Source organism: Apis laboriosa, unplaced genomic scaffold (assembly GCF_014066325.1).
Source record: "Apis laboriosa isolate Shangri-la unplaced genomic scaffold, ASM1406632v1 scaffold64_cov150, whole genome shotgun sequence".
Taxonomy (NCBI): Eukaryota; Metazoa; Arthropoda; class Insecta; order Hymenoptera; family Apidae; genus Apis; species Apis laboriosa.
Window position 1 is genome coordinate 627,619 of NW_025224011.1, and position 27,980 is coordinate 655,598.

Here is a 27,980-nt window from a genome sequence, read left to right on the forward strand (position 1 = left end):
TTGATAAAGATACATTTAATATATTATTTATTTAGTATTTTTTTAAATTTTGTATACTTCTAATAATAATATTAATAATAAAAATAGTAATAAAATGCATAAAATAAATATAAAAACAAATTATTAAATTCCAACATGATAAAATCAAATTTTCTTGTATTAAAAAAAAAAGGACTTAGTGTATTTTTAATAAATTAGATTAATTTTATCTAAAATTTTATACTGTCACTTATATTTTATATATTACTAAAAAAAAATAATAAGTCATTACTATATTAACATTTTTAACTTTGGAGGCACATCAATTTAAAAAAAAAATGTATATATTTATATATTTATATATGTAATTCATTCTAAATTATTTTAGATAGTAGATAATGTGTTGCACATACATGAATATTTATACTTCTATCTAATTGTTTAAATCATATTATATTTAAAACTTACTTTTAGTTAATCAAATAATTGTTATAATCAATAATTCAAAAAAAAAAAGACTTTTAATTCATTAAAATAATTATGATTATGCATCATTATCAAAATATAAAATCAATAAATGCAAAAATATTATGTTCAATCAATTTTCATAAGATGTTAAAAATCATTTGTTTGAAAATCATTATACAGATTCATCATATGTACTGTTTCCAGAAAGAGCCATTTTTGATAAACTAGAAAGACTTCGACGTGGACTACTACCAACTAAAAAACTACTGCTAGATTCTGAGAAAATTTTCCGGAAACTGGAAAGCAAATATAATTATTAAAAATTGGAATTTTTATAAGTATTTTATTTTTTTTTAAGTTTTTTTTTTTTATACTTACAATTTACGAATTCCAGATTCAGATGTCTTCTTCCAAGGTGCATCATCTGGTTCATAAGGAAGAGGACCTTGTACAGGAGCATCTTTATCATCTTCAACTCTATAGTGAAAAAAAAAAATATAATTTGAATTATAATATTAAATTCTATAATATTAAAAAATTTTTTACTATATTTTTAATATAGAAAAAGACAAATTATTATAGCATATATATATATATATATACATTTCAGGTTTTGGTCGATATAGTTCTAATTCATCTTCCAAATCTGATACTCTAGCTTTCAATTCATTTCGTTCATGTAAAATTTCTTTTAATTCAGCAGTAGTAAATCTTGGTCTATCTGGATCATCAAGATCATACACAGCCTTATTAGTTAAATCTGGACAACCCTGCAATTTACTTAAATCTTCATTTTCTTTTTTTGCTAAACCAAGTCGAGCTCGAAGATTTATCAATTCACGATTTTGATCTTGCAATTGAGCTAAGAAATCTGCCCTTTCTTCTACTAAACCTCGTGCTTGCATTTGTGCTTGACGTTGTTTTCGTTTTAATTCTCGACCAACAACTCCGAGTTTCTCAACTTGTCCTGTCAGCTTTAAAAATTATAAAAATAAATTAAAATAATCTACTAATGTTTGACACGTTCGCGAAATACAGTATATTTATTTTGAAACATTTTTTCAATTAAGTATAATCAACGACTATATAACAAATATATAATGTGCTACAAATAAGACATGTCACGAACGTATTCAAGAAAAAAAAATCATAATACATATCATATTCAAAAAAAAGTAATACTTAATTATAATAATTACAAATTACACATATGAACATAAGTACCAATTTACATTTTCTATTTCCGAATTTTTTTGTAACAGCTCTTTATCTCTGCCTCGAATTTGATCTCTTTGTTTGTCTATCATAGATCTTAAATGCTGCAATACTGCAATATCAACTTCTTGACTAGCTGTGAAAGCTAAAAATATATTTATTGATATATTTATTATTAATAAATAATTATTTAATTGATGAATTATAAATATAAATTTATAAAGGACATTTCTAGAATTGTGTTAGTAGAGAAAAGATTGTTAGTACTTTGTTTACTGCTGTACTGACTATCACTACGTGATTCCTGCAAAGCTTCTGATAGTCGTCTATTTTCTTCTTGTAATCTTGTAACCATTTCTACTAAATCACGAGATTCTTGACGCCAATGTTCTTCAATTTGTTCCAATTCCTATATAAGAAGTAAATATCTTTGAATGATAAAAAATTAAACAAATTTCATATATATAAATATATAATAATATTTAATGTATTAATATAAAATTTATAAATATTTATAAATAAAATACCTTTTCAAATCTCTGCCTATCTTCAGCTTTTCCAATTTTATCATTTTCTAATTGTGAAATCTTTGCACGTAATTCTTGAACTGTAGTATTTTCACGTTCATTTTTGGTTGCAAGATTTTCTAATAATTCTAATGCATGTATTACTTTTGGCATAAGATTAGTTACAGATTCTACTCCATATGAATCTATAAGTTTCTCACATTCTTTTCCTATTTCAGATGCAATATCATAAACATCTACAACTGATATATCAGATACTACAGCATATTCTTCCATATTACGAGTTGTATAATTTCCCAAACAAAAAGGCATGAATATTTATTTATGTCAAAGTATATTATATATAAACTTCCTAAAAATATAATAATATATTTTATGAAAAATTATGATTAACTGCTATTAATTTATTTTAAATTTATAATTATATAATAATATTAATATAATAACATATATTATTTTTAATTTTTTAATTAGTAATACATGTAAATAAATATAAAATATAATGTTAAAATTCTTAAAATTAACTTAAATATTGCAATTATTTTAAAAAATATTAATATCAAAATATATTATAATCAAATAATGAAATTAAATTCAATGATATTTAAAATATGATAGAATTAATAAAATAACAAAATTTAATGTTAATTTATATATATATATATATATATATATATTATTATCATTATGACTTGCAATATAAAATATTTTTACATTAAACTAGGTGTGTCGTTTATGAATATGCATAAATAATATTTATCATAAAAGAATATTAATGATTAAAATATACATATATTTATAATAATTAATATGATTAGAAATATGAGATTATATTAATTAAATACAATTGCAAATTGCAATATTTATTTATCAAATTTTATTCAATTTTATACAATGCAAATAGAAAATTTTAATATACGTACGTGTACATGTAGACGATTTTATCACAAGTATTATACGAATTTATTTTTCGAAATAATAAATTTAAATAGAAGAAAAAATTAAAAAAGTCTAAAATCGACAATATGATATCTAAATTAAGACTAGCCTTTTTTTTGGTACTACAATTTTCGCAAACTGCATCTATTCTCGAATGTTGATCAAAGCGTTGCAATGATTGGACCTTTCTGATCAAACATATCTAAATTTACTTTAAGTGTTCAATTATTGAACACTTTTATGTGCAATAGTATTTTTTTCAAGAAATTATAATTAAAATATTTTTTTTTATTTTATATTTGATTTTTTCGAAGCATTGAATAATATTTCTTAGATGTAAACTATACAGTTAATTTTATACTGTTAAAAGAAAATAGTAAGATATTTATATAGATCGATAAATAGATATAAGATAGATATAAGATACTTATATAAGAGAAAGTTTGGAATTTAAGTAATTAAAAAAACTATTTATAAAAAAGAAAAGATTAATTTTTTCAATTCTATTACAGTGCAATATTTAGTATTAAGAAAATAAATAGAAAAATGAATTAAGAATATTAAAAAAATCATTTTTATTTATAATAAATTTATAATAATTTTCAATATCATTATATATTTAAAGTATATAATAGAAATAATTGCAATATTTATTTATATCTAATAACAATTTTTATTATTATTAAATACAAATTTTTGTAATTAATATTAAAATAATCTTAATAAATTTAATCAAAAATGAAAATTCTTTTTCTTAGCTTCTTTAAAGATTATTTTATATATCTTTCATTTTTTTTTAAACTATATTTTTTATAATATTTTTTAAATAGAATTTTAACTGTTTTTATATATAATTTTTTTTTATAAAATAAACATTATTATTTTAATATTTATTTTTATTAAAATATTTCGTGATTTTTTATGTAACACGATAATATGTTTTATTTTTTATTACAAAATACAATATTTGCAAAATACATTTTGTGTAACTAATTATTAAAGTTATTAAAATTTTATATGAATATTTAATTTAATAGTAATAATTAATTTATTAAGAAAGAATGATAAATAATAATAATTTTGATTAATAAGAGATTATATATATAATATAAATATAATAAATGAAAGTTTTTATATATTATTCTATATATTTACTTTATTGTATGAATAAGAAAATTTTTTTATTATTCATCTTTATTTTTTTATATTATACGAAAACAATTGCAATTTTTTTCATATATAACATTATTTTATTATTTTTAAATGAATGTTATTAATTGATTATAAGTAGATATTATTTTCAATTTAGAAATTAATTTATATCATGCGAGTTTTCGATGAAATAAATTTCATATGTAAGGACAACTTTATTATAATTTGTAAATTATATAATTTATTACAACAAATATAACATTATTTTAACAAAATACAATATATTTTCAGAATTAAACAGAAATGCAAAAATATAAATTCAAATTTATTATTTCTTAATTTATAAAATAATTATAAAATTCAATAATTTTAAAATTATTTTTTTTTAAATTTAATTATTTTTATAAAATACTTTTTTTAGCAAAATAGATAATGTAATTAAAAATGCAAAAATTATCACAAAAGGAAAATTATTATATTAAAATAAAAATTATGCTGAAACATATAAGTAATTCTAAATTATTAAAATTTTTGAATTTTGATTCTATTACTTCATTATATAAGTTTATTTAAAAACTTAAACATAACAATAAAGAAAATAATGAAATAATATTGAATATTAAATTATATTATTAATATAATATAAATTGGCAAGTATATATAATTTTGTTTGAAAATATTGCATGTTTTCAATAAAAATACATTAAGTACACTGATAGAAAAATAAAAAATATAATTATATTAAAATATTTTTTTATAAAAAATATTAAATTTTTATTATATAAATTTATTATTATTATATAAATTTCGTAAATTATTTGTTATGCTATAATATTAAAATTTTACAAATTTAATATTATTTAAACAAAATTATACAAAATAATATTATTTTGTATATTACAACATGCATTACATTCAAACATTTCAAAAGCACACATTATTATATTGATATAAAATTGTTAATAATTCTTAGTTATATTAATATATATTTCAATATTTGACAAAAAAATTAAAATATTTTAATAAAAATAATTTTTAATAAATCTAATTTCATATATCACAATGCAGCAAGTATATCCTTATTATAATAAAAAGTTTTATAACGTATAAGTTTTATAGAATAAAAAGTTTTAAAACGTTCCAAATATACATTTATATTTTTTTCAATGTTTATATTTTATGATGCACACTTCCTTTATGTTATTAATTGTTTCTTAATAACTATAATGTGTTAACATTAATTTAAAGTAAAAAATATTTGTTAATAAAAATTGAACTAAGATAACATTCATATAAATAATTAAATTTTGATATGTTATATATAAACAAATATTTTATGATTGTGCAATATATTGCATTATTGGCAATTGTTGATTTGTCTTTGGTTATTAAAATAAGCAGTTTTATTTCAAATATTGTAAAAATTTGGCAATTGTATACTTTCAATGAAAAACTGCATAATAAAATATTTTTTATAATATTACAATAGTAAAAGTGAAAATATGGGACAAAAATATTATAACATCTGCATTGTTATTTTCAGTCAACTTCAGATTTACAACTTTAACAAGTCATTTTAAAAATTCATAATTTGAGATGTCATTTATATTTTATGCTATTGAATTTTTAAATCATATAGAAATTAATCTATAATAATTACATAACATTATAATCATATATTAAATTAAGTACAATAAAAACAAGCTATGTAATTATCATACATTATGCATTGTTAGGTAACATAAAATGAATAAATATTCATTTATAATTTTCATTTTTAAAACAAAATTATCGTAATAATTTGATTATTAAATTTTAGAAAAACATTTGGAACAATTTCTAAAGTACTGATTATATTATATAATATATTAAAATAATGAGTTGGCACTTTCTTGTGTTTAATTATATTCTTTTGAACTATTTATGATGAATCTTTGAACTATTGATGTTGAATTATATATTTACATATAATTTTAAATAAATTGATTAGTTTATTATATATGTACTAAAAAATTATTATATAGTTTAATAATGTAATATGTGTAAATTAATTTATATATATATATATATATATATATATATATATATAGGAAATTGCTCTAAATCATTCTTTACAATGAAATTCCGTCAATATTATTTAAATATTAATTAGTATTTTAAAAGCATTTAAATAACTAAATAAAACTTTTTTTGTATTTTTTTTTTCAATAATTTTAAAAGTAGTTAATGTCTAAATAATATCAACAAAAATATAAATCTATAATTTTCGAAACTAATTCTTTAATATGTCTATTAATTGCAAAATAAAAATATTATTTTTATGATTGTAGCTATATTCCATATAAGATCGTTGTATTCTTTTCAATAACTTCACATAAATATTTTGTATATAACGCTATAATAGGATTTATTACATATAAATCTAACAATATATCACATATTACTTATTAAAACCCTGTAAGAAGGAAAGAATATTTTGTATAATTATTCTATTATTAATTGAATTTTAATTTGTATGTACTTCAATTATCTTACATATTAAACTTTAAACTCCATACATACTATTTGTAAGAGATATAATTGCATGTTCTTGTGTAATAGCGGCTAATTCTTTTAGCCATTCATCTAATACAACTGCACATAAGACCACATTTTGTACTGGACTTATTTCATTTGGGGATTGCCAGGACGTTTTCGTATAATATCTAATGAATAAAAAATTGTATAGTATTATTATATTTTTCACATTTTTAACTTTATTTAATCTGAATATTAAAGCATAAAAAAAATATTTACCGATATCCAGAACCATGCCCAATAACTTCTAGTTGATTTTCTGATATACCAGTTGATTGATTGATAGTATTAACTAAACTACTTGGACCAGAACTACCACTTGATCGTCTAAGCATTTGTGTAAAAGATGATGTTAAACTCCATCTTTTAGTTTCACCTAAAAGTATAATTTCTTCAAATATAATTTATAAATATTATTTTTAATATATATTATAAATAATTACTATACATACATCTTTTGAATACTTCCAGATTGCACGAAAATTATAAGTAATAATTTAATATTAACTTGTATATACACATTAATGAGATATAAGAATAATAATCACTAGTCCATATTTTGAATAATTAAAAAATAAATCATACCTCTTGAAAATGGTTCTCCATTTAAAGAATTTCTTTTAATAGGTACAGAATGAGCAGCGGCTTCTAACGCGTTTCTTCTTGCATTCACTAATTTATCTTCGCGATTAATTAAAAACAGTCGCGCTTGTTCAACTAATATATCCACATTATTATGTTGCGAAAGAAATTGATCTATTTTATGTTTTAAAGATGCAAGTACCTAATGGAATTTAAATTTTTTTTATAAACTTGTATATTATGTATATGTTATAAAGCACATAAATAATAAAGATATGCTTGTAATTACAAACCTGAAAAAGTGATCTAATACTAGGTTGAAATACCAGAGAATGATTTAAAAGAAAAGATTGCAATAAAGGTTGTGGATATATTGCTAATCTGCTGATAAGACCAGTTAAATGTAAATTAACATATAAATTATTACTTGTCATGCATTCAAGTTTTCTTAAAAGAACATCCAAAAATATACCAACATTCGGTTGCCCATTAAATACATCTTGTCGATAATTTTCTTTATTTTGTTTATTTGCTGTTAATTCTTCTGGTATGATTGAACTTGATTCTATGATGCTATGAAGAAATATATTTTGTTCTTTGTTTGAATCAATTTCTATTTCTTCGTGTTCGCTTATTCGATCTTCGTTAGATTCATTATCTGGAGTTGATTGCGATGAGCCTTTGAATGCAAAGCTTTCATATCCACTACTTTCTCCTAACGATAAAAGCGAATTCATGGTTGTATTTGAATCATCAATGCCACTATCAAGTTCCTTTTTATCTATCAATAACATATCCTTAACACATTCTGATATTCCAGTATCTTCATTTAATAATTCAGCAATATCTGCATCCAATTTTGCTTGTTCTTCTAATGATAACTCTATACCTGTTGTTATAAGAGGCTCTATTTTTATATCTTTTTCTACTGTATTTAGATCCTTTCCATTTAGCAAAGATTGAATATTAATTAACATATTATCTATTGATGAGTTTTCATTAATTTCATTAGAAGGTGTTGATAATTTTAATGTTTCTAATGATACTTTACTACTTTCTGTTTTTTTTTGAAATTGATCTAATAATGTATTGTCATCTATTAAAGTAGTGGCACTACTGTTAATACTATCTTTTGGTAATTCTCCATTATATTGATACGACCAATTAGAACAAGCGATTCGACAAACTCTTATTTTTTGACGAGCATCACATAAATATGCATGATAATTTCCATAAAGACTATCTGATAATCTGACACCATAATTTATGGATGTTGGTAATGATTTCAATGATTCAGATGTAGCATTTGATTGTTTTTCATATGTTGTATTATTAGGTAAAGAACTAAATTGAGAATTTATAGAATTTATATTTATATGTGGAGAACAGCAACTTGGAGTTAAAGAGAGAAACTTTTCAGCTGCACGTCCAAAAGGATCTATATCTCTTAATCTTCTACGTTGAGAAAGCATTACATGAGAACAAGGGTTCAATGCACCTAGACATAATTCTAGCATGATGTCTTCACAATTTAAATTGATTAAAGTTTCAAACAATCCCAATGTTACTATACATAACTAAAAGAGAAAATGAAAATGATTTTTTATTACAAATCATATTTAGTAAGAAATAATATTGTTATTTCTTATGATATAAATAATAAATATAAAAAATATACCCGTGATCTAGAAGATATCCTTTGAATGAGACTATCCAATATTCTACATTCATCATAATTATCTTCAAGCAAAAATCTAACAAATGAACGTAAAAGACCAGGTTCAGTTACAGAACGAAGAAATAGATCAAAATACGCTGTTGCTGCAACTAATTCATCCACTGTTGTCTGTAATATTAGTTATTTAGTTAGTTAAAATTACTTACCTATAATTTTACATATATGTTATGTGATAATTTGAATAAAATAAAAAAATACATAATAATTTTTCAAAAATATGTAAATTACATTTACTGCACAATTACAATTAAAAATATATAAAGATAAACAATTATTAACAAAATGTCTAGAATTATATTTAATATGTTTGCAATTTAATATTAAAATTTTATTTTGTGGTAAAAGAAGGATATTAGTATTCACAAACACAAACATGTCAATAGTAAATTAATTTAGTTAAAAATAAACACATTAAACTTAATTATTAATATAAAATAATTTCAAAATAATATTTGATATAAAATTTTGATTAAATGTAGAAGTATAATTAATTTTATGAATGCTTAAATAAATATAATAAATAAATAATAAATACTTATTAACAAATATAATATTAATTCTTACAATTTTATAATATAAAATAAATAAGAAATAATTTTATTAATTTATTATTTTACATACAAATTTTTTAATTATTTAATCAGATTTATTTAATAAAAAGAATTATTTAATAAAAAATTATTCTTAATTAATATGGTATTAATAAATATTATATGCATATTTCAATTGTATTACAAATGTTAAAAATTACGACTTATACACACATGATAAAAGCAACTCCATTGTACAAAATAACTCTTGATAATGATTAATAATTTTTTACACAAAGACATAATAAAAGAAAAAAAATATTATGGTTATAGAAATTTAAATAAATATATTAAAATTATATGAAAAATTGAATTTTTAACTTGTAAACCACATATTTTTATAAATAGAGATTTAAAAAAAGGCATAAAATTAAATACATTAAAATTTAAAAAAAAATGTAATTAATATAATTTTAAAAATTGCATTAATAATAATTTAATGCAATTATAATAATGATATAGTAATGAAATAATATTATTCTAAAAAAATAATACATAATAAATAATATAAAATAATAAAATAATATATTCAAAAATTCATATATAGAAAATATAATTTTTTATAACAAACATATACTAATGTGTCATGCAAAATCAATAAATATAAGATTTTAAATATATTTCTTAATAAAATTTATGTGGTTTATAAGTTATTCATAAAAGCTTTAATTAGCATTAAAGAATAGTATTTTAGTAAATCTTAAGCTTATATTATTATTATTATGTTTATACTATTATTATTATTATTATATAACAAATTAATATTATCAAAAAAATATTAATATTATGCAATATTTAACTAATATTTATTTGCATTAATAAATAATATTAAGAAAATTATGTTAAAATATTATTAAGATTATTAAAATATAATATATATATATATTTTTTATTATAGAAAATATATTGCAATGAGAATTTATATTATAATAAAAAATTAACATTAGCTAAGAGATTTATACTTTATTGAAAATTTGCTGCACTAATTATAGTGTTTTGTACTAACCCGATATTCTTGTGCATCTAGTTGTTTTATGGTCAAACCAATAGAATCCTGAGCACCATAAAAATGTCACCGGATAGCCACCAACAAGCATATCACAACATAAATGATTCGAACTTTATTAGCTTTATTATTAATACTTAATTAGTAGGTATTAATGTTTACATTTACCATCACCATATTGAAAATGCTATATGCATTTAATAACACATCATACGAACCTATAAGAATCTATTAAATAAAAATAATTAATAAATTCTGCATATAATTCAATATAACATTTACCAATTATTATGTATTTGATATTCTTAAATAATTAAGTAAAAAAAGAGAATAAAATGAAATAACTAAAATTATCATGAAATTGTATAAAATTCAAAGATAAGTTATGTCAATAGCTTATTATATAACATTATATATAACATATGTATAACATATTATTAAGTAATACATATAACATTAAAAAAATTACATATACAACATATAACAAAAAAAAATTAATTTATGAAATAGAAAATATTGTATTTATATATATTTAATAATAACAATTTACTAACCATACTATGAATTTATTTTTAAATAAACATGATGTAAATACCTTCTTTCACCACATATACATGTAAAATGACAAAAACATTATAATTTATTAAGTAAAATTATTTGATAATTATTAGTTATAATTAAAAAATAAATATATATATTTAAATTTAATATTACATATAATTTATATATCATATGTAAAATGATGTATTTTATATAAATTAAAATATAAGCAAATATTTTTGTCACAAAAAAATTATAAGTAATATATGTATTGTATGTATATATATTATGTATATTGTACTCACCTGTAATAAAGCTGGCCCCATCACAGGTAACAAAAAACCATGATATAAAAATTCTAATAACTGTTTTTGTACTAAAGGATGTGCAACTTGTGCGACAGCATTGCAAAAGTCCAATGAATTCATTAAGTGCATTAATGCTGGTAAATCATTAACATCATCTGGTGTTAATTGATACCAATCATCTGTTTCAATATCTAATTTTCTTGGCAGCAATGAATACAGCCCACTTAAACCTGTAGCTAATACCTAATTATTGAGAATAAAATTTTATTAATAACTTAAATACATAAAAATATAATTGAATAAATATATAATAATTGTATGTTATATTTATGTAAATATTTATTTTATTATTATTATTATTATTATTATTATTATTATTATTATTGCTTTCTTTCTTTACATAAATTTAATTTTTTAAAAAAATTACATACAGGACATATATTAGAATGATCAGCAATAAACACACCAACGTCATCATTTTTTTTAGAAAGAGACATACAAAGTAACATGGAATCACGTGCTTGTTGTCCTACTGCACCTTCTCGATGTACATATGGTATCAGTAATGTAAAAATAATAAACCTGAAAAAATTTAAAAAAAATTCAGTTATTATACAATATAAAAATATACAAGATAATTCACATAAAGTGTTACAAACTTTTGTTTCAAAATAACTAGAAATATTAATGATTTTCATTCATTCAAAATTGATTAAAATTCATTTCACTTAAAATTAAATAGTTCATAAAAAATTATTTAGATTATCTATCTAGATAATAATAAACTTTTGAAGAAAAGAAATGAGATATATTCTCTGGGATCAAAAATTTTGATAAATAAAAGAAAATAAAAGAAATATTCTTGATAATAAAAATGATAATACCTATGAATTATTTAATTTATAACATTTTATATAGTTCATTTTATATAAGATATAACATATGAATATACATATATTCTACTAACTTGCTTTTTCCTACTGCTGTTGCATGAAAAAATAAATCAAGTAATGCCATGTTTTGCATTAAAGCAACACATAATTGATTTAATAACACTACTAATTTTTCTTCTAATAGTATAATATCATTTGCACAATCTTCAAGTAATCGTAACAATGGTCTGGCAACTGGTTCATGGGCAAGAAGAGTACCACTATGTGATACTAAAAGTTCATATAATTTTAATTGTTCCAAACAAACGGCATTATTAAATCTGCAACATTTTTTTTATAATAACATATAATATGAAATAAATATTCTATCTAATAAAATTTAATAATTAATTATTACTATATAACATTAAATCTTAAATTTATTGTTATTAGTTTTAAAAAAAAGTCTACCTTCCATTATATTTATTCCAATCATAAAGCTTAACAAGGAGATTTTCACTTAATAAATATTCTAAACAAGGAGAGTGTGTTGCTGTTGTAGATTGTCGATAGTTATTGTAAAAATTAAAATCACGTAATTCTAAAACTAAAAGTGTTGCCATTTGATCTACATGATTAACAACTCCAAGAACATCATCTTGATTACATATTCCTTTAGGTGGCTATGAAAAAATAATTAAATATAATTAAATACAATATTAATTGAAATTTTTTATATTTACATTATTTTTAAAATTATTTTTAATAATATTTAAACATGTTAAATTTTAAGAAAGTTTTAAAAATTTTTTAATTTTTTTTAAAAATTAAACTTACAGATGTTCGTAATATGATTTCATATGCTTGTTGCCAATGTTTACAAAAGCTGTCATAACATGCTGATGGATCAGCATCTTTTGGTGGAGAGTCTCTTGAACGTTGCTTACTAAAACTAGTTCTTAAAGGACTACTTCGTAACCAGCTCATTTTTACAGGTTATATTTTATTTATTTTTATATTTATCACAAACTCTTAAATTTATGCATCCTTTCTTTTTGGAATCTTTCATATTATTAATAATCGCAAAAATAAAATATTCTTTTTTTTTAGGTTTTAACTAACCAAGTATTGTATTTCTGTCAAAAGTGTCCTACTTATTGAAATAATCGTCCATCTATACAGTAAGGACACAGTAATAACACAAATTGTATATTTATTAAGCGACTTGCGCATTACGAATAGTTTAATTAATATATATAAATATATATCAAATACTTTATATATTTGAACCAACAACTAATCACTTGTATTGTCATGTCAATCCATCATGAAAACGCCATATTTATTTAGTTAAAGTTTAGAAATTAATTCTAATCTTTCCTTTTATATTTTTTCGATTCCATTTGAGATGTATTTATACTTTGCAATATTCAATTTGGCTATTGTATTAATTTCAATGATTTTAGTTAATTCTGATAAAAAAATATATAATATTCTTTATTTATTTTTCTAAAATTATGATTTTTTTGTTAAAATATCATAAAATAATAGTGGATTTATTTGATATACATATATATGTGTATCATATAATATATTATAATAGTTATAATATATTTATAAGTTTAAAATAAAATGTATGATATTTTAATTGAAAATTTAAATCAATAAATATATTAATTTCAATATATTTATCATAAATTATAATATAAAATGACATATCAATTTAATCTTTCAAATTTATATAAATTTTAAGTGATAAATATAATGTAAATATAAATATATTATCCATAATACACATTATATAAATATATTAAATGTGGAAAATATAAAAAATTATATATTAAACAAATTATATATTAAAAATATATTTTATATAATACAATTCATAAAAATTAAGATATAAAAATAAAAGAACATACTAGGGATTTTTATTAAAATTGTTATATAATCTGATAGTTCCATTGAATAGTTCCATTTAAACAAATATTTTATAAATATTTTTAACTGAAAAGAAATATTTAATATTAATAATATGAGATTTTTTAAAAATTATACTTCATTTTATTATACATACTATTTTATAATTTTAAAAACTTCAGTTTTAAAATTTATATAATTTTTTATTTATACAACATTTATATAAATTCAATTGTAAAGATTAAAATTGAAAAATAAATAAAGTGATAAAATTAATTAATTAATTATTCAATTATTAATAAATATTAACTATTCTTAAAATTAAAAAACGATTAAAACAAATGATAAACTTAACCTTAATTTTTAAGAACATAGTACATCATTTTCAATATATTTACTTATATTTAACTTATATTTAACTTATATTTATCAAGTCAATTTATTTATCACTTACAAACATTGATAATGTTACGATTATTAGGAATACGATTTATATTTAAGATAAATAAATTATTTTTAATCAAAAACGAAAATAAAGAAATTCAATATATTCAAAATAATTTTTTATGGCATCAAAAGATCAATTTTAATTTAAATAATATGAATGACTTAGAAGAAAAAACCGATAAAAAGAAACAAAAGATTCCAAGAATTCCTAAAATTATACTTATACATCCAAACAAATCTATAACTGTTACTCTATTAGAAGATGCAGAAAAATTAGCTAATCGCCGAAATCTCCAATTAGTACATGTGAGTGATAAATCTAAAAACAACAGACATATTTATAAACTTGTAGAATATTCAAAAATTGAAGAAAAAGAAGAAGAAAAAGAAGAAAAAGAAGAAAAATATTTAAAAAAAAAAATACATAATGATAAAAAAAAATTAAAATCCACTAAATTATTCACTATAAAAAGTGATATAATGGATTATGATTTAAATATAAAAATCAATAATGTTAATAAAGTATTGAAGAAAAATCATAAAGTTAAAATACTTTTTATTCATCCTAATGGAGTACGGGTAAAAAGATGAACATTAATTATTAACAACTTTATAATCTATTTATTTATAATCTATATTTAATATAGATTATCTATATTTATATGTTTATTTGCATTATTAATAATGAATATATTAAAATGAATATATTTATTTACAATATTTATTAAAAATATTAATTGATATTATTTAATTCTTATTAATAAATTAAATATATAATATAATTCATTTTATAGGATGGGATAATAGAAAGTGTAAAAAGCAAAATGCAGGGAATTATTTCAGAACAAAAAATAAAAAAAGGTAATACTATACTTATATATTCTCCATTAGAAGATGAGAATAATTCTTCAAAGAATAATAGTATTTGATATATCTTAAAATAGAAATATATAAAATATTAACAAATATAGTAAAATCATATTATAATTTTATAAAATGAATAATGAATTAATATGTGTACAAGAATATATACATATGTATATGTATAATACAAGGATTTATCTTGTAAAATTTTATATAACATAAATTAATATCATACACATAAAAAATTATTATATTATATAATTATTAAATTATTATATTTATATTAAATTATATATATATTATATTTCATAAAATTATATTTAAAACTTAAATGATGTATATTTTCAATCATATAGTTTAAAATATTAAATAACAAAATACAATAATTTTAAATTTATTGCTTTATAATATCTTACATCTTTGAACACTAAAATGAGATTCAAAACTAATTATTTTTAAATCAAAATGATTTCTTATAAATAATTCATAATAATATTTAAAAATATATTTTAGCATTAATTATAATTCAATAAATATTAAATAAATTTTATGCTTGTAATATTAAGTTATAATATTAATTATTAATAATGATTCTTATTTTAATTATATATTAAATTTAAATAAAAACAAAGTTTTGAATTTCATTTAGTATCATATTAAATATAATATTATTATTGTCAAATATAAGTGAATACATTAATTTGTTTAATAAACAATGATCTTATTATCTAACGATATGTAATATACATACATAAGTATATTATTATCTAAAAATTTAATCATATAATTAATATATGTAAAAATATAAAGAAAAAAAAGTACAATTAATAAATATTGTATAAAAATAAAATAATATTAATATATATTTTATTTAACAAAATTATCTCATCTAAAATAAAATAATGCAAAAATTGATTCAAAATTTTAATTTTAAAATTATTTGAAATTATTATATTTATAACATAATGTGATATTATACTTTTTATGTAAGCTGTTATTTTTTATTATTTTTTTATATTACTATATCAAAAGTATTTTTAATACATACTGCAATTATTTGAAAAAAAAGTATAATATATCATATTTATTTTTATATAATAGATTAAGTTTTTTGATAATAATATATAAGAATCATTTATAGATATTTCTACCAAGTTGATAAAATTTGTTCAATTAATTTTACTTAAATCTTAAATATACAATTTTAATAAACACTAAATGAAATATTTGATCTTAAACTGAGATCTATATTTTCTTAAATCTTATAAATGCCACAAATATATATTTTATAATACTTATACAGAGAAATATATATCATTGCAATATTGATTGTTTTATTTTTTAAAATATTTAAGAGATGACACATCTTTTGATAATAATTGAAATATTGATTATTACATTTTATTTTTGCATAAAACAATTTATATTTGTTTTTTTTAGAAAATTTAATATAATATAATTAATTATGTGTAATATAATATGTGTAACATAATATATGTAACTATATGATATATAGTTAATTATATGTAGTTTATACATTTTTTACTATAAATCCTGAACAATTTTTTATTTTTTTATAACTAATTGAAATATAATTCTATCTGACTGAAAGAATTATATTATATATAAGTAAAATAGTAATAATTTTATAATTATAATTATTTATTAATATTATTTTTCAATATTAAATTAATATTAAGAAAAAAATTAAAACAAAAAATATAAAAAATGTAATAGAATATTTTGTGCGTATAAATTGATTGAAATTCATTAGAAATATTCCTAATATTTATCTTATAAATAAAGTAATTTTTTTAATATTCGAAATATATTGTTATTAGATTTAAAAAATTAGATCTAATCTAAAATATTATATTCCACATAAATTTATCAGAATATACTTATATTATTAAAATTATTTTTTTATTTTAAGTTTTGCAATTAAAATAATAAAAAAATTAAATTAAAACTTTAATCCTAAAATATGTATCAATATATCAAGCACTCTCAATGATTCTCTCAATGAGTCATTGATCATAATATGATCAAATATCAATATTGATTGTCATTTTTTTTATATTGAATATTTTTCAAAAATATATTATAAAGAATTTTGTAATGTAAATATTGTAATATTTTAGAATAATTTCTATGAATATGAATTATAGCAAAATTTTATTTCATATTATATTTATTTCATTATTGTGCTTGATTTAATGATACATAAGTAAAATTTTAAATTGAAATATGTTTTAAAATAAATAATAAAATAAAAATGGATAAATATTATTATGGACATTCTGTTGTATGACATTTCCTATTTTCTATCATATGAGAACATGGTTTGCTTTTTGGACCAATAGATTGAATTTTGACTGTTCTTGTTCTGTATTGTGATGCTTTTCCACAACTTGCTGTACAATGTGACCAATTAGACCATTGTGTCATTTTGCAATCAACTGAAACTAATTTTGATAATTATATAATATTATATTTATTTGGTGAGTTTATTTCATAAGCCATTATTTTTAAATATTGTTTTTTCTTTATATTTAGAATTTTTTCATAAATAGTTCATCTTTATGTTGAATTATTGTTTTTGATAAATCTTAATTTTAAAATTGTCTATTCTAATATTTTCCTAATGATTCGAATATTTTTCTTAGTATATATATAATTAGATGAATTAGATTTAAGGAAAAATGCTTTTATATTCATAAATTATTCATGCTCTGTATACTTATTATTATCATTGAAAATATAGATATCAGATTTAAGTTTTAATTAGATTTTAATACTGGCTTTAAAAATCATTTATAGAATAAGAATTTAATGAAAAATTTTCTCAAAATAGTTTTGAGAATATGCTTAAAATATTATAAATATTGCCTTAATAATAAAAAATTAAAAAATATTCAATTATAATTATTTAACATAAAGAATAATAGAATTTTAATTATATAATTATACAATAATAATTAATCAATTAATCAATACTTACTTTGATTTTCTTCTTTTCCCGAATATCGATCACGATATATACGTCGTCTTAATTCATCACTTTGTAAAGCTGCGATTTTATTTTATTTAGTCAATCTTCATAAATAAATTTGACCAAATTATTTTAATAATACTTACAACAAGGTGGAATTTTATGACATTTTCTTTTGCGATGCAATTTTTGCGGACATTTCTTACCATTGCCTTTAGAATATACCTAAATTATATAAATCAAATAAAATTATACTCATTCTTATATAATAAACTATAAATTTCATTAAAATATTCAATGTACATTTTTCCAAAATTTCTTATAGAAATTGATTTTTTAAAAATCATTCTTAAAAATAGATTACAATTAGTTTGAATTGCAAATTCGAAAAATAACAATATTCTTATTATATAATTTAGATTATATTTATGATTAGATAGACTTAGCAATCTTTTTAAAAAGATTCATAAATTATAAATATAAAAAAATTATTTACCTGAATTTGTCTTGTACTTTCAGTGTACCCACGACATCCTGCACATGCAGACCAATTACTCCAATTGGATATTTGACAATCGATATCTTTCACAATATTAGATGATTCTATCACTTGACTATCTGGTTGTATTCCTTTGAATTTTAATTTCTCTGCAAGAAGATATTTTATAAAATATATTATTTATATATATTATTATAAAAAATATATATAATATAAAAAAACAAAAAAATTTCCAAATAAACAGAAATTCATTAAATTCAATATTAATTTATACAGATATAAAAACCAAAAACAAAATATAAAACATACAAATTTAAAAAAAATTTTTGATAATGAAACTATCATTAAAATAATATTGAAATTATTAATTATTTATGTTTTAATATAAATTTTCAATAATTAATTTTCAATGATATTCAATAATGATACTTAATCAATAATTTTGAAATTTATAATGAAAAATTTATAATTTTTTTCATAATTAAAAATAATTAAAAAAAGTGATGATTTTTCAAAATGATTTTTTTTATTTTGAATCAATTTAATAATTTTTATTTGTAAATAAAATAATAATAAATGAATAAATAAGAAATATGTATAAGTTAATAAAACAAAATATACAAAATATACAAAAAATAATAAATTCTTGTTTATAGAAATCAAAATTAAGACGAAAAAGATTGATAATTTAATTTATAGTGCAAATTAATGCAATTTGTTAGTAAGCTTATAATTAGCATCACCATGATGAGCTCGCTTTGTCTTCATGCTGCGTTGTCCCTGCACAGGTATATGATAACTGAGAACACTGCTGAGAGATACCTTATAATTTTTTGTCATAGTCGATATATTTCCCCTTGACTCTCCTACATTTGTTTTATAAGCAAGCATGCATAGAATAATAGTAAAAATTTTATTAAAAAAATGCAAATCACAATCTTTAAATAATTAATCATTTATTATTTTTAATTATGAGAAATTTAAATTCTTGAGTTAGTTTGAAATTAGAGAAAAATTTATGTTAAAATTTGTTAAAATGTCAAAGTTTTAATTAATCTTTTAAATAATTCTTATTTCAATTATTAATAAATTCTTAAATAAAATGATAAATAAAAAAAATTATTCTAATAAATTATTATAATTATAAAATATCTAAATTATGAAACTTACTCTGAAAATCACCGCAAATTTCATTGCAATATTTTTCAGTTTCGAAATTATTTCGATTTCCATCGCAGCCGGAATAACTAAATCTACGACATTGACCAGTTTGTTTATCAAAATATACACGTATGATGTTACTATTGCATCGTCCTTTCTTCATTGGTTCATTGCAGATCTCTGAAATCAATTCAACAATTTGTAGATTTTTCTTTTTTTCGTTTTTCATAATATTGAAAAAAATTTCATTGTTTCAGTAATAATATTATCTTTATAATTTTCTTTTCTTATTTTTATAAAGATAATATTTTAATATTTTTTAATACATATAAATAATACATATATATAATTCATTTTTTAATTCTTATGATTTACATTTTTTTGATATTTAAAAATTAATTTTATTTTTAATTTGAATTAAAAATTGTTCAATAAATATTTTTTAACTTTCTTACTTTCTGCTTCTTCTTTTGTAATATTACATGTTGGAATGCTAGCTACACATGTAGCCTGTTGTCGTTTACACTCTTCACGATTTAAATTCTCGTCATAGCTCCCTATATTTCCCTCTTTCACGAGTCTGAATCTTAATTGTATGCCAGGGCCGCAGGTAGAACTGCAGGGAGACCATAAGGACCATTGGGTATAACGTTCTTCTGGGCAATTCTGATTAAAAATAAATAAAATTAATAAATTAAATTTCTGTTTGAAAAATATTAATTTTATTTAATTCTTTACACTATTTTTCTTTTGTCTAATTTTATGTAATCCAATTTATTTAATAAATAATTTTAAATTAATAATATTAATTTTCAATATTTAATTAGAAATCAATTTTGATATTATTATTATTTTGAATAATAATTATTTTTAATTAATATAATATAATTATATAAAGTATAAAGAGTTAAATATTAAGTAATGATTAAAATTTTAATTAACTAGTATTAATTTTTTAAATAAATTATTTTTTTTTTTCTAAAATTATATGTTATGACAAAGAAAAAATGTTATAACACGCCGCAAAAATATAATGTATACATAGAATAGGAACGATTGCATTTATTAAAAATTTGATAACATTAAAATATTTGATGATAAAAAATGTGTTATTAAATGAAATATGAAATGAGAAATAAAATTAATCAATATTATAAATATTATCAATATTATAAATAAGGAAGAAAAATGAAAATGATAATCAATAAAAAGGATTTTTTATATTTTAAAATAAGGAAAAATAAAAAATATTAATAAATATAGGTACATATATGAATTTCTTAAATAAATAATAAAAATTGACAAAGGTTGGAATAAAAATAATAATAAATAATATTTTTCATAAAAAAATATTTGCAAAATAATATTTTTGATTGAATTTATTTTAATTCATTTAACTATTAATTATTTAGTTTTAAACTAATGAAATATCTCAAATTACTATGAAAAATAAATTAGTAATTAAATTATTATTAATTTTAATTAAAATTACATATAAAATATATCTTATACACAATAGAATCAATTGGTAACTTTTAACATTTGAAATTAATTTTCGACTTACGTGAGGATGCCAGTATTATGGATTGATTTGCGAGAAATGGTGCAGGTATGATTTACGTGAAACGATTATTCTGAACAATTCGAGATTATTAATGATTCGAATATCGTATGATATTGTTATTGCTATGATTATCAAATTCAATAATTTGTTAATAATCTCTATGAATAACAATGAATTGACTATTTTTTATTTGACAAAAAAAAGAGAATAAAACAATTGTCTTCTTTTTCATTTAATCATATTTGATAAATTTTTAATTTCATTATTAATTCTTTATTTTATATAAAAAATAAAATCAATTCATAAAAAATATATTATTTTAAATATAATATAAAATATATTGTTTTACTCTCTATATGTTAAGTATTTTTTAATAATTTAATAATTCAGAACGAGTTAATTTGTTCTTTATCATGGGAAATATATAGAATAATTGCAATTCACTTTATAAATTTTTACAATTCAATTATTTTGAAAATTATTTTCTTAAAAATATTTTCTTAAAAATAAAATTAAGTAAATAACTGAAAGTACAATAGAAAAATTTTGTTACTTAATAATTATTTATAATAAACAAATCTAATTATAACAACATTATAACAACATTATAAATTAATAATATTTTGAAATTTGAGTGAAAATTTAGGGATACTTGTACGCAAATAATAGCAAATTTTATTTATTTATTTTTTATATTTTTTATATAGATATTTTTTATGTAGATATTTTTTATATAGATATTTTTTATATAGATTTTATATAGATATTTTTTATATAGATATTTATATAAATCTAATAGATATTAATCTTTTTTTTAAGACTTTATTTAAATTTTAATTGAAAATTATCTTATAGATTCGTTTATATCGTACTAATCTTCATGCATACTTCCTTGCATTTTGCAAATGTGATGTATTTGTGTAAAAAATTGCATGATAAAATAATAAAAATTATTAAAGCATAAAATTTTCTTATATATTTTTTCTTCTACTTTCATTTTAAACAGAGCTATATGTATATTTATTTAAAATCACTTAATATACTTCAAAATTATATTTTACTATTATCAAGTAATCATTAATTTGCATACAAGCAACTTCAATTATTAAATGATATTTTTTCCATGTTTTAGATAATTTCCTCGTTCTGTTTTCTGTTCAATAAAATTATAGCCAAAAGCTATGTGTGTTTTGCAATATTTTTTTTAGTTAGCTATTGATTAGTAAGTTGTAAACTAGGTTCTGTACCTGCTGCCATTTCTCAGTTACCTCCATCACCGGTGCCTCTCCCTCGTAATCTTCTTCATTATCATTGTCTTGTTCATCATCATTATTCTCATTTTCCTCTTCCTGATTAGCCGAGTCGCTTACCTCGTCCTTATCCATATCAGGACACGGAACGTTTTCGCAAGCAATTGTTTGTTGAAGTACCGGTCCGTCAGGGATTGATTTGCACTCTTTAAGATGCTTCTTGTACTTGAAATTCCGTGATCTTGTCTTGTGGCTATCTCCGCAGGTCGCACTGCAGAAACTCCAATTACTCCATTCATGTAATGCGCATTTCTCTGTTTTCAGAATACTTGCATCTCGTCCTCTATTGTTGCTGTAACAAATAATTAATTTAATAATTTATTATTTTTAACTCTTTTTTTCCACGTGAACATGGAAAGTGAAAAATTTGAAAAGTTTTTTTGTGAAATCATAGGAATGATAACCCTCGTATGAAATTCATAGAATCGGTAGTGCTTTTTCCAAAGACTTTTGATGAATATAAGTTCCTGGAATTTTAACGAGTTAGTATAAACGAGTTGGTATGACACAATGCAGATTCGTTAAAATTCCAACAAGTTTGTATTATGTCTAGAATATATAAAACTTATGAGTATGTTCAATCCTGTGTTCCTTATGATTTTGGTTCTTAAATTGCAAATAAATCGGCATCACGGACTTAACTATTTTGAAGATTCAAATTTATCAAATTAAATTAAAATGAATATTAGCTTAACCATAAAATCAATTTAATATGAATGGAGAGAAATTTCGAAAGTTTTGTATTAAATTGTTTGATTTTTAATAATCTAATATTTGGAATTTCTTGTATTAAAAAATTTTGATTGTGTGTCTATTATTTATTAAATTTCCTTGTAGTATTGAACTATAAGATACTATTGAATATTGAACTAAAATATAAATTCATAAAATTTTTGTATATCAGTTTAAATAATTTAAATAAAAATATCGTATATTTTATAAAAATATAATTATTGGATAAATTATTAATTTTTTCGACGAATTTTTTTTCGACAAGAAAAATCTTGTATAATTCAGTTCAGAAACTCTCTCTTTTTATATTTAAAAATTTCAAGTAATATATCTTGTATCTTTAGAAAATCTTAAAATACATGAATTTCAAAGAGAAATTTGCAAAATAAAAAATCTTATTATATTTTTCAATTAATTTTTTGAAATTAATTGTTTGAAATTAATTTTTTTTTTAATATAGAGAAACGTTATTCGATAAATCTTTAAAACTAAAAAAATAAAAAATAAAAAATTGATCAAAGAAAAATAATTTTCTCTCATTAATTATTTTAATAAAATCAGCAATTACCAGTGAGGGCTCTCTCCCTGGCACTTCGCCCTGTCAGTTAGAGTGACGTTGCACTTGTTCTGCGTCGCAGCAGCTTTGTCCTCGTAGAATCTTTGTCTAAGACGGTTGCCTCGACCGCATGTCACAGAACAAGCCTCCCAAGGGTTCCATGGTGTCACTTTACAGGCTTCTGCATATAATCAAAAATTATATTGTTTGTCGCCTCTGGAAATGTATTCGTGTATTTGTGTTGCATAAAAGCTTTTGATACAAATCTTACGGTAATAATAGTGTAATAAAATCTTCTTATAAATTTCGCGATATTTAGAAATAATAATTAAATGTTAATTTAACAAAATTTTAATTATTATTATTATTATTATTATGATATAATGAAAATGATCATGATTGGTTATTGCGAGTGTTAAAAAAATTTTTTTTTATAAGTAGTGATTAATATGTCATCTATAGTATTTTTTTTTAAATAAAAATTTAAAAAAAAATATAAATATAATAGTAAATAAAAATAAACAGTTTAATGTATTTAAAATACATTAAAAATTATTTAAAAACATATAAATGATATGAAAACATAAGGAATCTTGTCATAAGAAATTTATTAAATTATTATGATCCATGTATCTCTATGGTTAATGATTAGAAAATAAAATAAATAAATAAATAAAAAAAACAATACTCTCTGCGTTTTTGCCAGTTGTACCTGTGTTCATTGCATCTTCTGAAATATTCTTACAGGTTTTCTCATAAAGTCTTTGTCGATTCAAATAAAGCCTGGCAAGAGGCTTCATATCTAAGCCAGAAGGATCATAAAACGGAGATCTCGAATCGTTGGGATAACTCGAAGTTATTCGATGAATGGGTTCTTGTGGCTCTGTTGGTGAATCTGGTGACTAGAAACGAAAAAAAATTTATTTATTCTATTCTATTCTATTTTATTTTATTATTTATTTTATTTATATTTTATATAAAAAGATACAAAAAGAAATCTGATTCTAAACTTTTTATTGATATTATAATATCAATAAATATAAATAAAATTCCTACTCAATTATTAATTTTCTTTCTATTTAATGTCAATTAAAAAATTATATTCTTTTCAATAATTTAATAAATTATTTAATAAATCGCTTCTGTTTTCATAATCATTTTATTATATATATTATAGACTATTATAGACTATTATAGACAATTACATTTTTTATTCATGAATCTTTATCATGAAAACACAAATAGGGAAGAACGTTGGATTTCAGGAAATCGAAAGACGAGAGAATGCGCAACGACGAGGAAAATTTCTGATCGGGCGGAAGATTGTCACAGACACGTTTACTTCAACGTCGTCAATGATTCGCAGCAGCCCTATTGTTAAGCTTGAAGCCTCCAATCGAATTTATTATGAAATTCTCTCAGAGTTGACGTTCATCATTTTAATCTCCTAAAAGAATCTTCTTTCGAATTTCATACATTAGAACGATATAAATATTTTTTTTTAAAAAAAATTTCTTCTATCATTTGCGAACCTATTCAATTTATCTCATTTTTTGTATTGTTTCATTATTTCGGATCATTTGTTTCTTATAGAAATTTGATCCTTATTTTTATTTATTGATAATGAATGAAGTGGATGAAATAAAATGAGAAAATTCCTGAAGTTTATATTTAGAATAGAGATTATATTGTGAAAATATTTAGAGATGTATTAAATATTTTGTAAAGTAAATTATTTATGAAGAAAATGTTATTTACCAAGTACGTGATCCCATTATCAGTGCCCGCGTCATATGGATATAAATTAAGTTCTTTATGTTCAATCCACGAACAATTACTTAGACACAACTCCAAACCTGAAACTCCGACTATCCAATCCGGTGAAGGATCTATAAAATCAGATTTTTATTTTTATATTTTAAAGAGAAACTTCATTATTTCATTATAATATATTAGAACTTTGGAATGTATGAAATTTTTTAAAATTCTATTTTGAAATATTTTCAAAATGTTATTACTAATTTACAAATTACATTTTTTTCTTCAAATTTTTTATTAAATAGTTAAATAATTTGTCATTATTGATATTTTTTTTATTTATGATTATTATGATTATTATGATTATTATTTATGATTATTTATTTTGTTGTAAAATTTAATGACTTAAGTTTTAATAATTATACTATAAAGAAATTATAAATAAATATAAATTAAATTATAAATATAAATATAAATAAGTATAAATTAAAAAATATATTACTTTATGAAATAATCTTACCAATCATAGACACCAAAGACATAAGATGATGTTTTCGGTCAACGCGGAAGACTGCAAAAGTTTTACCAGTAACATTGGGATAACTTATTCCTCTGGCTTTGATTATAGTCCTAATATGATCACTCTATAGGAAAATAAAATATTTTTATTAATATTTATTAACATAATGAATTTAATATAATAAAATTAATTTTTTAATTAAATTTCTTATAATTTAAAATAAAGAATTTATTCTTATTATAAAATAATTATAATTAATTATTATTATATATTTTTCTATATTATTCTTAAATAAAAAAATTAATTTTATATATATAATAAAAAAAATAAAAATTTATGATTTTTAATTTGTTAAAAAAAATAAGAAAAACACTATTAAATGTTTTAATAAAAAATTGTACTTGATTCTTTAATTCAGATTCTAATTTTCTGGTTAGTCCAAATTCGGCCACTTGTTGCAAACCAGTAGTAGCCATGCCATTGTATTCCCAAAATCTATAATCTACTGTATGTGATGCTCCAATGACATCTGAAAATCGAATGATCCATCCTTTGCTAGGAAAATCCTGTAAAAACAAAAAAATCTAATATATAATACAAGTTTTACATTGTTCCAACTTGAAAGTTTTATGGAACATTTTTCTGACCTATTTCCACATTATAAGGTAACTCAATTCTTACATCAATAAAATAGCATCCTCTTTCTTTGTTAAGAATTGGAATTGAAATAATTCCTCTCAATGTCTCAAAATTCTCATATGTCTCAATATTCGAGCTAATACACAATAATATCCTTTTCATTTTACCAGAGTTTCATTTAAAATGAATAAATTGAAAACCTCTTGAGAAAAATTGAATAAATCATATTTTTTAATTTTTATAAATGAGAAGTTTTAAAAGTTTTAAACTTGTAAAGATTAAAATTGGATAAGAATTATTTCTATTATTTTATATTTTACCATTAATATAAGAAAAAAAATAAAATAAATTTTATTGTCCAGAACTTCATTCTAACTAAGGAACACAAGTTATTTCCCTAGATTTATAATGGAAAAGAATAAAAAGAAACGAGGAAAGAGAAAATAAATTGAAAAAAAGAAAAAGGATCTCTTTGGCTTCAACAACCATTCGAAAGCTTTAACGTATCACTTCGACGTTTAAACGCGA

General features: G+C 19.5%; 4 protein-coding genes across 17 annotated transcripts in view; 1 reads left to right on the plus strand and 3 right to left on the minus strand.

The window, feature by feature from the left end:
• Positions 1 to 316: 316 nt before the first annotated feature.
• On the minus strand, positions 317 to 3,448 carry LOC122718525 (RILP-like protein homolog). 2 transcript variants are annotated; one of them, XM_043943629.1, is made up of 7 exons: positions 3,113 to 3,448; positions 2,190 to 2,541; positions 1,951 to 2,071; positions 1,680 to 1,807; positions 1,051 to 1,421; positions 826 to 924; positions 317 to 743 (listed from the first exon to the last, which is right to left on the minus strand). In XM_043943629.1, exons 2-7 carry the CDS (start codon positions 2,499 to 2,501, stop codon positions 620 to 622), a joined length of 1,155 nt encoding a protein of 384 aa, XP_043799564.1. In that variant the 5' UTR covers positions 2,502 to 2,541; positions 3,113 to 3,448; the 3' UTR covers positions 317 to 619. The 2 variants fall into 2 exon arrangements, with proteins under 2 accessions (XP_043799564.1, XP_043799563.1); XM_043943628.1 differs by having other exon boundaries at positions 1,930 to 2,071.
• A 3,065-nt stretch (positions 3,449 to 6,513) lies between these two features.
• LOC122718494 (FHIP family protein AAEL005291-like) lies at positions 6,514 to 13,924 on the minus strand. 6 transcript variants are annotated; one of them, XM_043943575.1, is made up of 14 exons: positions 13,331 to 13,924; positions 12,965 to 13,176; positions 12,589 to 12,834; positions 12,053 to 12,203; positions 11,619 to 11,864; positions 10,942 to 11,001; positions 10,774 to 10,821; positions 9,118 to 9,285; positions 7,733 to 9,016; positions 7,443 to 7,641; positions 7,310 to 7,321; positions 7,077 to 7,233; positions 6,843 to 6,985; positions 6,514 to 6,735 (listed from the first exon to the last, which is right to left on the minus strand). In XM_043943575.1, exons 1-14 carry the CDS (start codon positions 13,478 to 13,480, stop codon positions 6,728 to 6,730), a joined length of 3,084 nt encoding a protein of 1,027 aa, XP_043799510.1. In that variant the 5' UTR covers positions 13,481 to 13,924; the 3' UTR covers positions 6,514 to 6,727. The 6 variants fall into 6 exon arrangements, with proteins under 6 accessions (XP_043799510.1, XP_043799509.1, XP_043799512.1 ...); XM_043943574.1 differs by lacking the exon at positions 6,514 to 6,735 and having other exon boundaries at positions 6,749 to 6,985; XM_043943577.1 differs by lacking the exons at positions 6,514 to 6,735; positions 10,942 to 11,001 and having other exon boundaries at positions 6,749 to 6,985; positions 13,331 to 13,923.
• Positions 13,925 to 14,765: 841 nt separating this feature from the next.
• Positions 14,766 to 15,815, plus strand: LOC122718558. The gene is made up of 2 exons (XM_043943675.1): positions 14,766 to 15,436; positions 15,652 to 15,815. Exons 1-2 carry the CDS (start codon positions 14,876 to 14,878, stop codon positions 15,784 to 15,786), a joined length of 696 nt encoding a protein of 231 aa, XP_043799610.1. The 5' UTR covers positions 14,766 to 14,875; the 3' UTR covers positions 15,787 to 15,815.
• A 2,080-nt stretch (positions 15,816 to 17,895) lies between these two features.
• Positions 17,896 to 27,980, minus strand: part of LOC122718602 (spondin-1) — a 31,387-nt gene continuing 21,302 nt past the window's right edge. For 5 of the 8 annotated variants that reach the window (XM_043943784.1, XM_043943787.1, XM_043943793.1 and 2 more), the window contains 13 exons: positions 27,215 to 27,379; positions 26,814 to 26,937; positions 26,294 to 26,424; positions 25,248 to 25,437; positions 24,548 to 24,716; positions 23,185 to 23,539; positions 20,829 to 21,039; positions 20,383 to 20,553; positions 19,956 to 20,078; positions 19,210 to 19,361; positions 18,860 to 18,938; positions 18,723 to 18,791; positions 17,896 to 18,186 (listed from right to left, as the gene is read on the minus strand). In XM_043943784.1, coding sequence (XP_043799719.1) covers positions 18,011 to 18,186; positions 18,723 to 18,791; positions 18,860 to 18,938; positions 19,210 to 19,361; positions 19,956 to 20,078; positions 20,383 to 20,553; positions 20,829 to 21,039; positions 23,185 to 23,539; positions 24,548 to 24,716; positions 25,248 to 25,437; positions 26,294 to 26,424; positions 26,814 to 26,937; positions 27,215 to 27,379 — 2,115 coding nt within the window. In that variant the 3' untranslated portion in view covers positions 17,896 to 18,010. The remainder of the gene's footprint in view (positions 18,187 to 18,722; positions 18,792 to 18,859; positions 18,939 to 19,209; positions 19,362 to 19,955; positions 20,079 to 20,382; positions 20,554 to 20,828; positions 21,040 to 23,184; positions 23,540 to 24,547; positions 24,717 to 25,247; positions 25,438 to 26,293; positions 26,425 to 26,813; positions 26,938 to 27,214; positions 27,380 to 27,980) is intronic. The other 3 variants (XM_043943789.1, XM_043943786.1, XM_043943788.1) reach the window with 3 other exon arrangements.

What these genes read in the sequence shown, in the direction of transcription:
- LOC122718525 (XM_043943628.1), bottom strand. Translation starts at nt 2,501, where the DNA reads ATGCCTTTTTGTTTGGGAAATTATACAACTCGTAATATGGAAGAATAT. An exon ending in ATAGGCAGAGATTTGAAAAG is followed by an intron (nt 2,072 to 2,189) that starts GTATTTTATTTA and finishes CTTCTTATATAG; the next exon opens with GAATTGGAACAAATTGAAGA. An exon ending in AAAATTCGGAAATAGAAAAT is followed by an intron (nt 1,422 to 1,679) that starts GTAAATTGGTAC and finishes TAATTTTTAAAG; the next exon opens with CTGACAGGACAAGTTGAGAA.
- LOC122718494 (XM_043943574.1), bottom strand. Translation starts at nt 13,480, where the DNA reads ATGAGCTGGTTACGAAGTAGTCCTTTAAGAACTAGTTTTAGTAAGCAA. An exon ending in ATCATTCTAATATATGTCCT is followed by an intron (nt 11,865 to 12,052) that starts GTATGTAATTTT and finishes CTCAATAATTAG; the next exon opens with GTATTAGCTACAGGTTTAAG. An exon ending in GGATATCTTCTAGATCACGG is followed by an intron (nt 9,017 to 9,117) that starts GTATATTTTTTA and finishes TTTCTCTTTTAG; the next exon opens with TTATGTATAGTAACATTGGG.
- LOC122718558 (XM_043943675.1), top strand. Translation starts at nt 14,876, where the DNA reads ATGTTACGATTATTAGGAATACGATTTATATTTAAGATAAATAAATTA. An exon ending in TTCATCCTAATGGAGTACGG is followed by an intron (nt 15,437 to 15,651) that starts GTAAAAAGATGA and finishes TTCATTTTATAG; the next exon opens with GATGGGATAATAGAAAGTGT.